Source organism: Podarcis pityusensis (genome assembly GCF_964106645.2).
Source record: "Podarcis pityusensis genome assembly, chromosome: 4".
In the NCBI taxonomy this organism is placed as follows: Eukaryota; Metazoa; Chordata; class Lepidosauria; order Squamata; family Lacertidae; genus Podarcis; species Podarcis pityusensis.
Window position 1 is genome coordinate 74,097,609 of NC_138027.1, and position 17,701 is coordinate 74,115,309.

The 17,701-nt window shown below is 45.0% G+C and overlaps 1 protein-coding gene across 1 annotated transcript in view; it reads left to right on the forward strand.

The window, feature by feature from the left end:
• GABRB3 (gamma-aminobutyric acid type A receptor subunit beta3) overlaps positions 1–17,701 on the forward strand; it is a 198,314-nt gene that overhangs the window by 84,042 nt on the left and 96,571 nt on the right. The window contains exon 2 of the mRNA XM_081001393.1: positions 11,059–11,106. Within this exon, the coding sequence (XP_080857519.1) occupies positions 11,059–11,106 (48 nt within the window). The remainder of the gene's footprint in view (positions 1–11,058; positions 11,107–17,701) is intronic.

Sequence of the window (17,701 nt, forward strand, 5' to 3'; positions counted from 1 at the left end):
GCTTCCAACATAAAAGCTCCTTAACGGAAACACGTCTTCTGGACTCTCTGCGTGACAGTTTCCGGCGAGGAGTGGGTGTCCCTACAGGAGGTCCTGAAACCTCCCCACTGTTTTCGCTGGAAGTGTCTCTGAGCCATCCCTCCAGCTCACTTTCCCTCAGCTCAGCTCCTCTCCCCCTACTGGTTCCCTCTTCAGCTGCTGAGTCTCTCCCAACCTGTGTGAGCCCTTTCACTTCCCTTCCTTCCGATGGCAGTTCCCTGACATCCACCTCCCCTCCAGGGCCCCCTTCATCCCCTCTCGCCCCCTCCTCTACGGGCGGTGAGGAGGCAAAACCCCGGAATGAACTTCCTTCATCTTCCGATGTCCCGAACACTTCTCTCCACCTGTTGCGGTTCCTGGTCTCGAAGTACTCCTCCTCCTCAGAGTCCATCTCCCCTTCCCCTTCCGAGTCCGAGAATCCTTCCAACTCCTCCTCCTCATCGGTGGTCCCAAAGTATTCCCTCCGGAACCTCTCCACAGGCTGAGGTTTCCTTGGGAACCTTTGATGGAACGTTTCTATCAATACCTCGTCATTGATATCTTCTGCCATTACCCAAGTGTTTTCTGACTCCGGTTCTCCTTCCCACGCTACCAAATACTCCACCTGATCCCCCTTCCACCTGGCGTCGAGGATTTCTGCCACATGGCTGCTGCATTCCCTTTCTTCTATGACCGGTCCCCGAGTGGCCATCCCTTCTCGTCCCCCCTCATACGGTGACAGTAACGACCTGTGAAATACTGGGTGCAGTTTCATGTGGTTGGGTAACCGGAGCCTGAAAGCCACTGGGTTGACCTGTTGAATGACCTCAAAGGGACCCAATCTCCTGGGTCTTAATTTCTTACAACCTCCTTTGAACGGCAACCCTTGGGTTGACAGCCACACCCTATCTCCCACCCTTATGGTTTCACCTTCCCTTCGGTTCTTGTCTGCCTGCCTCTTGTATTCTTCCTTCGCCCTTTCTAAGTTGAGTTGGAGCTGACGATGGATTGCTTCCATTTCTTCTACAAAATGCTCGGCTGCCGGGACGCTCCATCTCTCCCCTTCTCCCCCTGGGAAACCCCTGGGATGACACCCATAATTAGCCAAGAAGGGGCTCATCCCTGTGGACACATTCTCGGCATTGTTGTAGGCAAATTCCGCCAGCGCCAACTTTTCTACCCAGTCATTCTCTCTGTCATTGACATAACACCTCAGGTATTGCTGGAGGACCCCGTTTGCTCTTTCCGCCTGCCCGTTGGTTTCAGGGTGCCGGGCAGTCGAAAAGTTGACCTCCACCTGCAGTAAGCTCATGAGCTTCCTCCAGAACCTGGAAGTAAATTGTTTTCCTCGGTCTGAGACCACCCTCAATGGCACTCCGTGCAACCTAAAAATGTGTTCTACAAATAACTTCGCTGTCTCTTCCGCCGTGACTGCATGCGAGCAGGCTACAAAGTGGCACATCTTTGTTAGTAGGTCTACCACCACCATGATGGCTGTTTTCCCCTTGGACTTCGGCAGATCAGTCATAAAATCTATCGACACTGCCTCCCAAGGTCGTTCTGGGGTTGGTAAGGGTTCTAATAGCCCCGCCGGTGCCCGCCTCTCCCCTTTGGCTCGCTGGCATTGCTCACACCCTCTTACATACTCCCGTACATCTTCCCTCACCTTAGGCCACCAAAATTCCCTGGTGACCAACCACATGGTTTTGTGTTGTCCAAAATGCCCCGCCGTGGGGCTGTCGTGCAACTGCTTGAGTACCCTCCCCCTTAAGTCTCCTTCAGGGATATACAGTGCCCCTTTGTAATACAAAGCTCCATTTCTTTCCTCGAAACCCCCTGGTTCCTCTCCCTCACCCCTAAGACCTCTGAGCTTATTCTGGGCGTATTCATCATTCTCTGTTTCCTCTACCAGTTCTCTTTGTCCCACCAATGCCGCCCCACACACCCAGCGGTCCTCTGGAATGACATGTCTCTCTTCGGGTGCTCCCTCCCCCTCCAAATATTCAGGTTTGCGTGAGAGAGCGTCCGCCCTAATGTTCTCTGGGCCTGGCACGTAACAAATCTCAAAGTTAAATTTGGAGAACTCCTGGGCCCATCTCACTTGCCGTTGGTTGAGCACTCGTGCCGTCCTCCAATACTCTAGGTTCTTGTGGTCAGTGCACACTTGCACCTTATGTTGTGCGCCAATTAGCAGGTGCCTCCATCTCCGGAACGCCTCATGAATGGCTAGTAGTTCTCGGTCATACACCGTGTAGTTCCTCTCGGATTTGTTCAGCTTTCGCGAAAAAAAGGCACACGGTCTCCACTCTGACTCCTCCTTCCCTGGCTGCAGAAGCACCGCCCCAATCGCTCTGTCTGATGCGTCAGTTTCCATTCTCATCGGTTTTTGTAAATCCACATGCAGGAGTTGTTGTTCCGAGGCGAAGGCCCTTTTTAGTTCCTCAAATGCTCGCTCCGCCTCCTCAGTCCAAACGAACTTCTTCTTACTGCTGAGACAGTCCGTAATGGGCGCCGTCAGGTGGGCAAAGTTTCGGATGAACTTACGATAGAAGTTCCCAAATCCTAGGAACCTCTGCACATCCTTCCTTGTTTTGGGTGTTTTCCATTCCAGCACCGCCTGGACCTTGCCGGGATCCATGGCCAATCCCTTGTCTGACAGGCGATACCCCAGGAATTCCACCTCCTTGGTATGAAACTGACACTTCTCCAGTTTCACCCACAGCTGGTTGGCTTGCAGCCTGCTCAACACTTCTCTGACGTCTCTCACATGCTGCTCCTCATTCTCAGAATACACCAACACGTCGTCTAAGAAGGCCACACAATTCTTGTAAAGCAAAGGCCCCAGGACGTGGTTCATAAACGATTGAAAGCACGCGGAGCCTCCTTGTAGGCCGAAGGGCATAACTAAATATTCAAATGCCCCCAAAGGGGTGAACATGGTGTTTTTCCATTCATCCCCCTTCCTTATTCGTATCAGGTTGTACGCCCCCCTTAGGTCCAGTTTAGTAAAAATCTTTCCCTTCCTGACCCTTGTCAAAATGTCGTCAATCCTGGGCATAGGGAAAGCCACTGGTTCTGACACTGCATTTAAGGCCCTGAAGTCACACACAAGCCTCGGCTTGTTCGTGTTTTTTTTATCCACAAAAAACACTGGGCTGCCCCCCACCGCCCTGGACTCTCTGATGAACCCTCTCTTCAGGTTCTTGTCAATGAACTCTCTTAGCTCCTGCATCTCTCTGTCTGACATGGCGTACAGCTTGCCTACAGGGAGCTGTGCCCCAGGGAGTAAATTGATTTGACAGTCAAAGGGTCTATGCGGGGGTAGTTGGTCAGCTTCCCTTTCGCTGAAGACGTCGCGGAGATCTGCGTATTGTCGTGGTACCTTCACGTTCTCCGTTACTTCAGTCCCTGCTAGGGTGGCTTGGGCCCCTGCCAAACCCTTTCCCTCTTTGCAGTGTTCTAAGCAATGTGCTGAACCAAAAGAAACCACTCTCTGATGCCAGCCCACCAGCGGATCATGTAACGCTAGCCAGCTCATCCCCAATATAATGGGAGCTCCTCCCAAGGTGGCCACATTAAACGCTATCAGTTCGGTGTGCCTTGCCACCTTCATTATCATTGGGACGGTCTGCAAGCTGACTTCTCCTCCCAACAGCTCCCTGCCATCGATCGTGGTCACCTGCAGGGGGTTGCTTAAAGGGATCGTCTGTATCTGGTGTTCAGCTGCAAACTCTTTGCTCATGAAATTGCAGGAGCTGCCTGAGTCCAACAGCGCCTTTATCTTTAGAGGGTGTCCGTTTGGCAGCTCTAGCGCCACTTCTATCACTAGGGCGGGTTTAGGAGGTTCTGGCGTGGGCACTTTCACTGCTCTTTGGCCTGGCTGCTGTGCCCCGACGGTGGCAGCCAGGCGTTGGCTTTTACTTGCTTCGGTATTTCTTCCTCTCTTCCCTCCACAGCTCCTACCATCCCTTGCCATTCCTTCCTCTGGGGGCAGACTCTGGCAAAGTGACCTGGCTGTTGGCAGAGATAGCATTTCCGGGCGCCTTTTCCCTCCTTCTTTCCCCCCTCACTGGGCTTTGAAACTGCGCGCGCGCGCGCTGTTCCGATTTCCATCGGCTCTGCCGGCGGGAAAGTTGGCTCTGGAATGTCTGGAATGCGGAACTCCTTCCAACGTTCCCCCTTCCCTTCCCGCCTCTCCAATGCTCTCGCCTCCTGGCGCGCTCCTATGGTCAGCGCTGATTTGGTCAGCTGGTCCATAGACTCCGCCCTGGGCGCCCGGGAAAGTTCGTCTTTCACAGCCGAAGAAAGCCCTTCTTCAAAGAGCATTTGAATGGGTTCCGCCGATAGATCCCACCCCAATTTATGGATCAACATGGTGAACTCAGTCCAGTACTCACGGACAGATCGGCTCCCCTGTTTGCAAGCCATTAACTGTCTGCGGACCACTCCCTGTTCAATATCGCTGGAAAACATCAGATCCATGGCGCGAAAGAACTTCATCGTGTCCTTTAGGACGTCACTATTCGCTGCCATCAGGGGTCTAACCCAGTCTCTCGCCCCCTTTTCAAGATGCCCAATCACGAAAGCCACTCGTGATTCCTCGTCAGGGAATTCATCAAACTGCAGATTGAGGGCATATTGCATCTCTGTCCGAAAGCCATGATAGTCTTTGGGCTCCCCCCCAAACTTCTGCACCAATCCTGGTACCTTTCTGACGAGCTGGGTGTCTTTCCCCTTTTTGTCTGCATCCTGAGCCCTCCTCTCCTCAAGCCTCGCCGTCTGCAGCGCTAGCTGGACCTCCAACACCCGGTACCTTTCTTCCAGGCTTGGACCCGCTCCAGCTCCTGCTTCTCCGGTTCCGGCTGGGTTGCTCATGATGCCTTCTCCTGCACAAGCTGCTCACGGAGACTGTCGGAATGCTGTGATGGGACGATGAGCTGCTTGTGTGTAAAATCCTAGTCCCTCAGAGTTTGGTCAAGTTTGCAAACCTCTGTCTGTAACGGAGCCCCTTAAACATGGCTCCGTCAGTCGCTGGCAGATTCCGACAGTGGTTGCTTTCGGAATCGCTTCCAACATAAAAGCTCCTTAACGGAAACACGTCTTCTGGACTCTCTGCGTGACAGTTTCCGGCGAGGAGTGGGTGTCCCTACAGGAGGTCCTGAAACCTCCCCACTGTTTTCGCTGGAAGTGTCTCTGAGCCATCCCTCCAGCTCACTTTCCCTCAGCTCAGCTCCTCTCCCCCTACTGGTTCCCTCTTCAGCTGCTGAGTCTCTCCCAACCTGTGTGAGCCCTTTCACTTCCCTTCCTTCCGATGGCAGTTCCCTGACAGTAAGGATGGTAGGAATTGTAGTCCCAAACATCTGGAGAACCGGAGTTTGCCTGTGCCTGATAATAGGAACCAAGTGAGGTAGACCCTGTACTGGGGAGTCATCCCTGACATGGATTGGGTGCCACTACACCAGACAGGTTGCCACTGGGAGAGGTGTATTGGCCCATCAGTCCCCATGGGGACTTCCAGACAGTGTCGCCCCTCCTGGCCCCTCTAACAGGGTACCCCCGCGACTAAGGATCCAGCCCAATGCCTGCCAAAGTTGTGGCAGTTGCTACGAGGTAGGTGAAAACCTGCAAGACGGCCAATTTGCTTTCTCCCTGGCCACACACCCCTCGCCCCCCCCCCAGTATCGCAGGAAGATGGAATGTCTCCTAACATTGTGATGCAATTCTCTGATCAAAGACATGGGCAGAAATATCTGCATTAAGCATGCATATATATTTGTGGAAATAACATACAAAAATATTATGGAGAATTGTGGCTGTTAGGAGAAACTGTGTACAAAAGAATGTGTACATTAGGAGAAATGTGCAGTGAAATGCTGACAAATTTTTCACAAGGACTGTTTTGGTGTTTCTAAACTACAAACTGGAAATGTGCAGAACTGAATATTGTTTAATTTATCCCTTGTTGGGAGTCAACTGGCTGTTGAGTTAGCAGATGAACTGAATTTAAAAGTGAAGTGTTTACTAGTTATAATCACATACAAGTTGGAATGGATGCATATAAATCTGTAATTTATCAAAAACAAAACAAAAAGAAGAAGGAGTTTGGATTTGATATCCCGCCTTTCACTCCCTTTAAGAAGTCTCAAAGCGGCTAAGATTCTCCTTTTCCTTCCTCCCCCACAACCAACACTCTGTGAGGTGAGTGGGGCTGAGAGACTTCAGAGAAGTGTGACTGGCCCAAGGTCACCCAGCAGCTGCATGTGGAGGAGCGGAGACGCGAACCCGGTTCCCCAGATTACGTGACTACTGCTCTTAACCACTACACCACACTGGCAAACAAACCCCACAGCTGCATAAACCAAAAGCAAAAGGCCAACCTTTAGAGGCAGTAAAGAAAGACACGACTATTTGCCCTTTTTTTGCTGCAGAACAGGCTTTAAATAATATACCAAGCTGTTGGTAACTGCTGTGGAAGTTAACAAGCCCTATTCCATCTCCAAATACATTGGAGGGCTTTTCTAAATTCATGCAAATGTGAGAGTATATGCTTGAGAGAATATGCACAAATAAATCCACATGCTTAAGTTGAATATGGTGGATGAACTTTTATCCTATCTGGTTGAACCCTGAGGAACCAGATGGCTGGTCGGAATCTTCCAACAGGGCCAGCTGCTTTTAGATGCAGCTGGGCTTCAGCTAATGCCCTGCTGTCCCTGGACGAGGTTTTCCAGGGAGAGTAAAATAATGGTCTCTCAGGAGGGCATCAGCTGAAAAAAGAACAGTTGGCATGAGAGAGGAGGATGAGAGTAGAAGCAGCAGAGGGAGCGACTCATTCACATTATGCCAGTCAGCCAGAACTATCCTTACAAGGCATTTTCAATGTCAACGCAGCAGTGGGAAGTGTCACAAATTGAGAATAGACTTCAGACAGGATGGGGAATAAAGAACTAGCTTTATTTTCATGGCTGTGACTGTGAGCAATGCTAGATCACCCCAGAAAGGAATTATATTGAAAAATAGAATGAACAGGAGCCTCCATAGGCATATTTTTGGCTGTTTCTGCATCGCACATTGACCAGATATATTAAAAAGTGACATTATGGTCTATATTTCTGTGGTGGTTGCAGTTGCATGCCCTGCGAAGGCTGAAATAACCAACCAACCAATCTTAAAAGGACTTTTTGTAAAGAATTTATCTGTCTTCTATTTCCAAAGGACAAGGATCAGCAGGTTGAAGAAGGTCTTGCCTATCCGGCAGCTGGATTGGAATAGAATCGTCAAACTGAATCGTATAATTGTAGAGTTGGAAGGGACCCCTGAGGGACATCTAGTCCAACCCCCTGCAATGCATAGCTATCAACACATTAGAACTAGCTTGCAGCAAAACAGCACACACATACACACAAACTAGAATCTCTGTTTCTCGTGACATAAATGATCAATTGTCTAATTGGAAATGTCCAGTTGTTCTGATACAAACCTTTGCAGCTTCTTCCGTGAAGCAAGAGGTGTTGAGCGCCTTTATTCAATAGGAACTGGTAACCTTTTTAAAATTAAAATAAAAATTGTAATGTTTCTCCCAAATATGTCATACTGATGGTTTTGTGATAGAATGTCAGATTATGTTTACCACTGTATTTATGGGGCTAGAGAATGTGGGTGGGAGAGGCTCTTTAGAAGTGCAATAAAGGACCCATGAACATTATTATATTATAATCCCATATAAGTTAAGCATCAAAATTACTTAAAAGCATACTGAATGCTTTTTGTGTACCCAATAGGGTTTTGTTTTTGTTTTAAAAAATGTTTAGTCAGAACCATAAGCTCCTCATACATAAACATTTCAGGAAACCTGATACACACATATATCCTTTATGCCTTAGAGAAATAGAACTGTAAATTTGTATTAAATTTAAAACCTCTTCAATGTGATTTCAGCAACTTCCAGCGATAATTTAATCAGTGCCAGAGTGTTTTTAATATCCCGAAAGTCTTAAATGTAACTTGAATATTTTGCTTTGGGTATTGCAAGAGCTGATTCTCTGTAATGGGTCTTTGGGCTTCAAGGCTAATTTGCTTCTATCTGTTTGTAGAAGAAAGGAAACGTTTGCCTGAAATGCCGTAATCATATAGCTGACATTGAACCTGTAGACACGAACAGCATTTAGTACATACTTGACTCTCAGTCTTTTCCATTTTGAAAGCAAAATGAGATGCATTTAAGCCTCCACTGGATTTCAGCCATACTCTACAGACTTTAGGATACTGTGCAGCAATATCGAGCCATTGAAAGTGCCAAGATGGTTTCAGCTTAATTTATTGACTGTGTTCATTTCACGGATTGGAATATTAGGGCCACATTTATTTATCTGTTTATTTCATAAAATGTATACAGCACTTGATTGAAAAGAAACCTCAAAGCAGTTTATAAAAAAGAAAAGAAATTTAAAAATCAAGAAAAAAGTACAACAGTACTTTAAAACATACAGAAGTTGAAATACTAAAACAGATTAAAATGACCTCAACTTGCTAAGCACCTGGGTAAAAGGTAAAGGTAACTAACAATTTTAGGTCTTACAAATGCAGATTAATTGGGGTGAATGCTATACTGGGCTTGGTTAAGGAAAAGACAAGGGCAGACAGCTTTCCTGTGTTCTGATGAAATACCTCTTAGAAATGTCAAAGGAAATAAATGACAAATGGGTTAATCTACAATTTTATTTATTAATTTGGGAAATAAATGTTTAAGTTGTTCTGCGGCACAAGGCTGCTAGGGCAGAGCACACTTAAAAACTGTTAATTTACAGGCCATAACCCAATGAGAAAATCAGAAGACAGCAGGCTGGCATGCTGGAATGTATGGGCAAGTAAAGCATTGCTCGGTTGGCACCAATATGACATCAGGGTTGGAGCCAAATGAGCTTCTCTGGGTAGGGCATTCCAGATACAAGTTACCACAAGTGAGAAATCCCTGCCAACTGACTTCTTGTGCCAGGAGAACTCAGTAAAACCTCTGCTGATGACCATGAGGTTTGGGCAGGAATGTGTGGTAGGAGACAGCGCTTCTGTGTCCCAGACATGAGCAGTGGCGGCCGACCCCCCAAAATGACATAGCTCTGTGTGCTTGTAAAGCTGACTGCAGAGCAGAGTTGGAAGGGGAATGGGAAAGAGTGACTGTAGAAAAGAAAAGAAAAAACCCATTTAGTGTTGGCCCCCTCCTCTACAAGGATACCATGAAAATTGATTGGCAGATAAAGAGGTACCTTGGAAAGCTACCCCTCCAGAGTGATTATCAATGCCCTTTCTAACAAGACCGAATTGCGGATATTTGTCTATTCATAATGGAGAGATACTACACTAACATGAGGCCACTGATATCCTTTAATTCAGCTCTGAATTAAAGCTGACTTTTCTGCAGCTGAAAAAGCTGCACTGTAATTAATGGTTTGCCTGAGGATCAGCCCTGATATAGCCAAAAAAATAATAATCACATCTTGTATTTTCTGGAAGGCAACCTGAAAGCATGTTTTGATACCGGTCCCAGCCTCCTGGGTGCACAGTACAGGTTAAACACCGCAGAGTTCCCTGTATCACATTAGTAGTGTTTCATTTTATTCTCTAAAGTTGAATCTGTATCCTGAGTCATAAGCACAAATATAACCCATTAGCTTTCTCAGCAACACTGATGGCAGCAACAGCAAAACCATATGTTCTCCATTTGATTTACCATCAGCAGCAACTGCCTGGCTGCCCACAGTTATTCTCTGCTTAATAATATTGGCTCATAATAAGTGAATATCTGCTATTAACTAGCATGTGAAGAATTTTTAATAGGAATCATGATGCCTCTGGTTTTGCGCTTCTATAAATCTCTTCCTCCAGTGCTGCACTGTTGGAAAACTAAAAGAATTTCCCCCAGTGTGTCAAAACAGAATAGCTTTGACTTCAAGTGATGTCAATTACTGAGCAAGCTTGAGGGTGGGAGGGATGAAACAGAGCATCTAACTGCATGCACACACTCTTTGATTTTTGTGCAGTGATCAGTGATAGACTTTGCTAAGCTGCTTCTCTGAATTATTATTTTTTTGATGCTGCTACATCAATAAAAACTTCAGCTGTAATTTATCCACTTCATCTGTGTTGCACTGTGGTCAAAATGAATGTGTCATCTATGCCTTAGATTTTACCATCAGTTACTTTATGCTTGTCTTACTGCTATTACAGGCCAATCTTCTGACTACTTTCCCATCTTTTTGCGTACTCTTCTCCAGTGTGGTGTAGTGGTTAAGAGCGGTAGTCTCGTAATCTGGGGAACCGGGTTCACGTCTCCGCTCCTCCACATGCAGCTGCTGGGTGACCTTGGGCCAGTCACACTTGTTTGAAGTCTCCCAGCCCCACTCACCTCACAGAGTGTTTGTTGTGGGGGAGGAAGGGAAAGGAGAATGTTAGCCGCTTTGAGACTCCTGAAGGGGAGTGAAAGGCGGGATATCAAATCCAAACTCTTCTTCTTCTAGTTCATCTTGTCTCAATACAAGCCTGCATTACCTAAATGTATTGACTGTCCTGGCAAGCAGGGAACTGTGTACTTCAACAGCATGCCTATGTACCCACAGGCAAGCTAGGCCATATTTTAACTATATATGCCTGCGCTTTCTCGTGTACTCCCCTCTCCCCTCTTTTGGCACAGCTGTGAGATAAAAGGCATTTGCTTCCCGTTTCAACTAACCAAGGGTTGTTGTTGCATCCAAACCTAGACAAACTGTGGTTAGTGTTAAAAATGGTTTCTTGAACAAAGCCAACTTTGAATCATGGCCAGTGAAATACTACTGAATAAACTGACTTGTTCGCGAATGTTTCTGTTTTGTGGTTCTAGAAAAGGCTTTGGCGAATGAAAGGCAGAAACCTTTGCTCAGTGAGTGACTCCAGGTCTTGAAATGAGAACTGTGTGGGATGTTAGTAGGAATATGGGGCAAAGAAAAGGCAACAGGAAAAAAAAATGGAAACATAGACTTAATGAATCATTTCTTTCTTATTTTTTAGGAATGCTGTGGAAGAAAACAAAAAACTCTATGCAATTTATGACACAAGGTAAGTCATAAAACTGTGCAAAAACAAAAAAGTGCAAAAAACAAAACTGAGATATAAAAGTTTGAGATTCTTTAGTCACTTGAGAAAAATCAATTCAATCATTTAATAATGCCAATGGTTCCAACTATTTTCAAATTTTTGGGCTCCGATTTGGAAGGCATTTAATGCTTCTCTTTTTTCAAAATATAATAAACAGATATTCTGAGGTCTAGAAGAACTGTGTGCATCTTTTCATCAAATATATATAGATATAAAACTAAATATTGCCTTGGAAATCTGCATGTCTGACTAAATAAAGCATGGAAGAAGGAGCTGATTTACCCTACCAAGGAACTTAAAGTATTTTATTCTGAGCTACTCTCCCCCACTCCACACACAGGTGAAATTATGGGTGGAAAAGTTGATGAAGGAAAAAATTTTGAGCAGAAAACTCAGAGAATAGGATTAAATAAATCCTGTCCACTTTGATTTTATTTGATTTACTGTATTTCTCAGTTACTTTTCATTCAAATGAATCTCAAAGTGGCTTACAAACACTGAATAACAATAACAGAATGAACATAATAGAACAAACACAGATAAATCATATGAAATAACTAACAAATCATCAATAAAACAATCACAATCTATTAAACACTATTAACAACACCGCAATTAAAAATAATCTGAACATCACAATCATAGCAACTCTGATTAAAAAATCAATGCAGCATTTATAATCTATCAAACAATATTAATATTAACAAAATAGCAGCTAAAAAAACCAATCTAAGCACTGTTCAGTTCATACACAGACTGTATTTTGAATTACTCAAGTTATTCCCTCTTCCTCTTCTTCAGCTCACAAACTCTGAAACTTCTTTCTAAGTTTGAACTGGTTTATTGTTTTGTAGTGCCAAATAACAATAAAACCCACCCACTTTCTCCCGCCGCTTTTCCTCTGCCCAGACTTTCAGACTCCCGAGGCAGCTTTTGATTAAAAACAAAACTGGGGAAAAGAAACGCACTACTGTATATCATGTCTAGTTTGGCCCCAGAGAGAGAGGGAAAAAAATCTTGAAAATGATGTATGGTTTTTGTTTTTTTTAATCAGAGCACATGGCTATTCATAGAAGCTGACATTTGCTTTCCTGAGAACTTGTATCTGTGACTGATAGGTTTTGGGCAACTTACCAAAATGGGGTTTATAACATACTGGCTTATCAGACATAGCAATGTCTTAAGTCTAAAAGAAGGAGAGGGTGGGTATTGTTGCAGGAGTACCACACGTGTTCTGATGAAATACGTTCTTTATTTGACCATAAAGTGCACACCTAGGCATAGTTCAGTTCTACAGGCACAGTAATATTCTACGTAATAAAGTTATGACACTGACACCTGTCATACCATATGCTCTAGAGAATATTAAGACTGCAGTGGAAAATTCCATTTATGATCTCAGAGTACAACTGCACTGATTAATTTCCCAGGCCTGAAAAGCAAATGCAGTCTTCATCAACAGCCATGAAATTACCATAATGTAACAAAGTGCAGGGTTGGTGGGTGGGGGGAATCAAACCCAGCAAACTTAATACAAACAAAAAACCCCTGGTCAGCAACTGGTTTTCTTGGGGGGCGAGTTTGAGGTAGGAGTAACTGGTGAGGCAACATCTCTGCTAGCATCTTTTAAAGCAGAGGTGGAAAGCCACAGGCCTATTGTCAAAATGTGGCCCTCCAAGTCTTTCCATCTGGCCCTCAGAACTCTCACGAGGCCAGGCATAGGCAAACTCTGGCCCTCCAGATGTTTGGGACTACAATTCCCATCATACCTGACCACTGGCCCTGTTAGCTGGGGATGATGATAATTGTAGTCCCAAACATTTGGAGGGCCAGAGTTTGCCTATTCCTGCACTAGGCCATTTCCTCTTCCCAGGCCACACCCTTCACTGGCCCCATTCTGCACTATCCTTGGCCCATGCAGTTCATTAGAGCATGGTGCTGATAATGCCAAGGTTGCAGGTTCAATCCCCATATGGGACACCTGCATATTCCTGCATTGCAAGGGGCTGGACTAGATGATCCTAAGGATCCCTTCCAACTCTATGAATGTTTCTAGCTGGTTGGACTATGCCCTTGAATTGTGATACCTTAAGGGACAGATGCCAAAGAAGTCACGATTCCTTTTTTCAATACTTTCTTCACAGCAGTTGCATTTATTCACTACAGTAATATTGTAATGCAGCATTTTTATTTTATTTTATTTTTTAATCCCAATGCAGCTAAAGTAGTACCAGATTTTGCAATTATGCACATAACTGGAAGAAGCCCTAGAGCAGATTAAACAAGTGTTGTCCACTCTTTTCACTATATTAGTCCAGCTTTGATGAGCACAGGTGGTCTTAAAACGATTAACAGAATTCCCTTATTAATAACCTGTATGTATCTTACAAGATAGTATTGCTATTAAGTCTGGAGCACATCAGAGGAACAATCCAGCCAAAGTTAAGCTCTTTAACTCACCCTTTGAAACACGTGCTTAACTCCCACACATTGAAATCATATTTAACTATGATTGCTTTCGTTGAAATATGCCCTATATAAAGAAAGTGTGAACACAGATATTACATTTTAAGCAATGAGGCTAGTCCATTTGGGGAAATTGGCCAAGGTCCCATCAATGTTATTCAGTTTCCACCTGCCTGCCTTTTTACTGACAAGCAGCCCGGGGGGGGGGGGCACAGCCTGTCAGCTTGCTCCTCCTTAGATTCAGTGTTTCCCTTATAAAACTCACCTAGGAGCAGAATGGGAACAAAACTATAATTAGTTGATTGTGCCTGTTATTGGCTGTGGGTCTACCTACTGTTCAGCTCCCTCCTTTCCATCATACCAATACCAATAGTCACCAGTCTCCACTGATTTTAAGTGGAGCAGAAGCAGTCTGGTCGTGACATTGCTCACCTCGAAACCCTTGCCTTGAGATCATGCTCTGGGGGATGGAAAGATTTTGCATGCTTCAGGCCACACTGGAGGAACACATGCAATTATGGCTAGTGCCATGCGGGAGGCAGTGGAAGACAGCAGTGCCTGGCTTGTTCTGGTCCATGGGGTCATGAAGAGTCAGACACGACTAAACGACTAAACAACAACAAAGTGCCATGCTAGGACTATACTGACCATTTCTTCTGAATAGAACCAAGGTACGATTGCACTCTTACTGATCCAGTGTGTTCGATTTGCCAATGTCTTTGTAAGTCTGATTGCAAAGCCAAAAGTTCATTCTTTGCCCAAGAGTATTCACCTATCATGAATGCTCTTATTGAGAGTAACATATGCCTCTTTCAAATCCTGATGAACCAGCATACATTGGTTTACAGTATGGCAAGCTCACCATTTTTGCCCAAGAACATCCCCTTCCCACAACAGATGTGTACCAGCAGTGCCATTTAGGAAGGGCACACACCCCTGCACATTTTGAATGAAATGTGAATATTCCACAGAAGCATCTCTTTTTTTCCTGGAAAACTCACTGTTTTCGTGCACTCAGTTACTATTGTTATGATGCATGAAAACCGTGCAGTCCTAGGCACATTTACTCAGGAGCAAATTTCACTGATGTCAGCGGGACTTACTCTCAAATCCTTATAGGACCGCAACCTACAGTCGTACCTTGGTTGCCAAATGCCTTGGGACTTGTACATTTCGGCTCTGGAACAATTGAAAACTGGAAGTGAGTGTTCTGGTTCTTGAACGATTTTTGGAAGCCAAACATCCGGTGTGGCTTCCATGGCTTCCAATCAGCTGCAAAAGCTTCCTGCAGCCAATCAGAAGCCGCACTTTGGTTTCAAAACATTTTGGAAGTCAAACGTACTTCCGGAATGGATTCCATTTGACTTCCAAGGTACAGCTGCATGTGTTTATAAAGCACATTGCCTTCTCCCCTGCAGTTTAATGCTTAGTAAGCTTTTTGTTGTTTCTGATAATCCAGTCTTCTCCCACCAACCAATCAGAACCTGATACCTCTTTTCTCTTCACTAGTGAAATCTGTAATGGCACACACAATGTGTACCTCCTCTTTCTCAAATTGTTTTACATTGTTTCCTTGAAGAGAAAAGCACACACGCATGCCAGTTTGCCAAAAAAGGATAGGCAAAGACCTGGAAATGAGAATTAGCCAGCTGAATTGATAAGAGTAACAAGATTCAGCTTCTACCAGAGGAAAACTCCCAAGTCACTGGGTGGCTTCTGGTATTATTCCACCTCTTTTAAAAATGCCGTCTAAAAAAACACATGCCATCTTATGTTTAAATAATATCAAATAACACATTATGATGGTTTCAAATTTGTAAAGGATCACATGGAAGTAAGAACCCAGAGAAGCAAACAATTCTCTATATCCATAATAAAATAAACCTCTCCCCCCTAACAGACTATCAGCAAGCAAACAGAAATTTCACAGCAAAGCTAAATGGGAGAAATAACCTTATAATTATAACAGATTTTACACATCTTACACAAGTGTTGATTTGTTCACACCTCACATTTCCTTCCAATTTGCCTATATAGGGCATTACTCAGAAACACAATGTCCGATGATGATGTATATTCCCTTAATAAGAAACCTCGTTCTTTTTTTAAACAAGAAAAAATATATCTTCCAATGCGTTATAGATTTCAAAGAGAAAGCTGAATATGTATGAGTTGGAAACTATGTAGAAGGCTGGGTAAGTGGAGCCAAGATAGTCACGTCTCAGTTTAGCCTTATTCTAGGTCAGCAAGATAGGGCAGAACAGCTGCATTAGTAGGCATAAGATCCCTGAAGTCAGGCAAATGAGTGATAATTTAATGTTATTGTTATATCTCAGAGAGCTGAGGCCCCAGGTCCCTTATGGGTTGCCAGAGGAGCTATGGCACAAAACTTGACAGTATCACAGATTATAGCGACCACAAGGAGAACAATCCAGCCTGTTAAGTATTCTTCCACTCTTTGTGGCCAAAGCTCAGTGGTGCCAATGGAAGCTTCCCTGCCTTGCCCAAATAGCAACTTGGAGGGAGGGCTTCGAGGGGACTATGGTGCAGGAGAAAAGAATTAAACCCACCTCCCCATGTGGTACAATCCTAATCCTGCCTGAGGCCACAAAAGTTGCTATTGACACTTCTGCAAAAAGAAAGAAAAAAAGAAAGGCAATTTCAAAGCTGTCTTTACATGTTAAACATGTGAAGGGGTTCCATGTAAGTCAGAGCAGAGGAGCAGAGATTCAGGCTTGTAGCAAGACCTTGGAGAGCTCCAAATAGAACCAAAGCCAAGTCTAGGCCTGGAGAGGAGCATAAAAGCAGGAACCATTGGTTGCTAGAGATGTCTTGTAAAGACAGGTCTGTGGCCCAGCCTTTCCCTGACTGTACCCTGTTTTATATGTTTGAATCCCCTGAATCCCTGTTTTATTTGGTTTTATATACTTTTATATGTTTTCATGCTATCGTTTCATCGGCTTTATGTTGCAGTTTTGTTTTAATGATATTGTTTGCTTTGTATTGTATTGTATACAAATAGAGATTTCAAAAAATATTAAGCAGTTTATAAATGCTTTAAAATAAATTAAACTGGCTACAGTAAAAAAAAAACCACACACACCCAAAGAGGGCTACAGTGACAAATTGCTTTGCTCTCAAGGCTGGAAACTAGAGAGTTGTGCCAAGGGCTACTTGCAGCGGAGAGGGTTTTGAGAGGTGGCACCATCCATAGAAGGAAGTGCCAAGCCTATGGGGCAAGAATGCAGAAAGGACAGAGCAGACAACCTTTGGAATGCCCAGTGTGGTGGAGCTAGAGAAGCAAAAATACCATTAAAAGGGATGTAACAGGCTACAAGATCAGAAAGCCCTGCAGGGCAAAGTCATGGGAGGGGGTTGAAGGTAAAGTGAAGGCAGAAGTGCCAACTTGGCCCTGTGACCGTGGGTGCATGGCCCTGGCACCAAAATCTGTGGGTGCCCAGGCCCTTCATGGGGAATTTTGTAAGAGCTCAGGCATCCAGGAAGTTGGCACCTATGAGTGAAGAAGCTTGCACTGCATACAGGAAGAGGGCTGCTGCAAGAAGGGTTGCTGCTGGACTCACCTTTGGGTTGCCCTCCCATGGCTGCCATCACCTAGTGTTCTGTGGGGCATGTGAACCGACCTTTCATGTGGGGAAACCTGCGCCAAGAAAGGACACCTCTGCAGTCTTCCTGGCCTCAGGAAGGAAGGAAATGAAGGGCACCAGGACTGATGGATGGCGCATGAAGTCTTTGCTCTTTCACCTTGCGGGTTTATTTATTGTGAGCCTGTGGGGAAAGCAGGGTATAAAAGAATACAGCAGAAAGAAATCTCAGCACATAATTACAGAATGGCAAAGTCGGTCATCTAGTCAAAGCCCCTGCAATGCAGGACCCTTTACTATAGCATCCATTCCCTGGTGGTCTAGTGGTTAGGATTCGGCGCTCTCACCCTTGCGGCCCGAGTTTGATTCCCGGTCAGGGGAAAGAAAGAAAAACTGTAGCATCCATGACAGACAGACAGACAGACAGACAGCCATCCAACCTCCAAGCAAGAAAAGTCCCCAACCTGCCAGCAGATGCATAGGAGGAG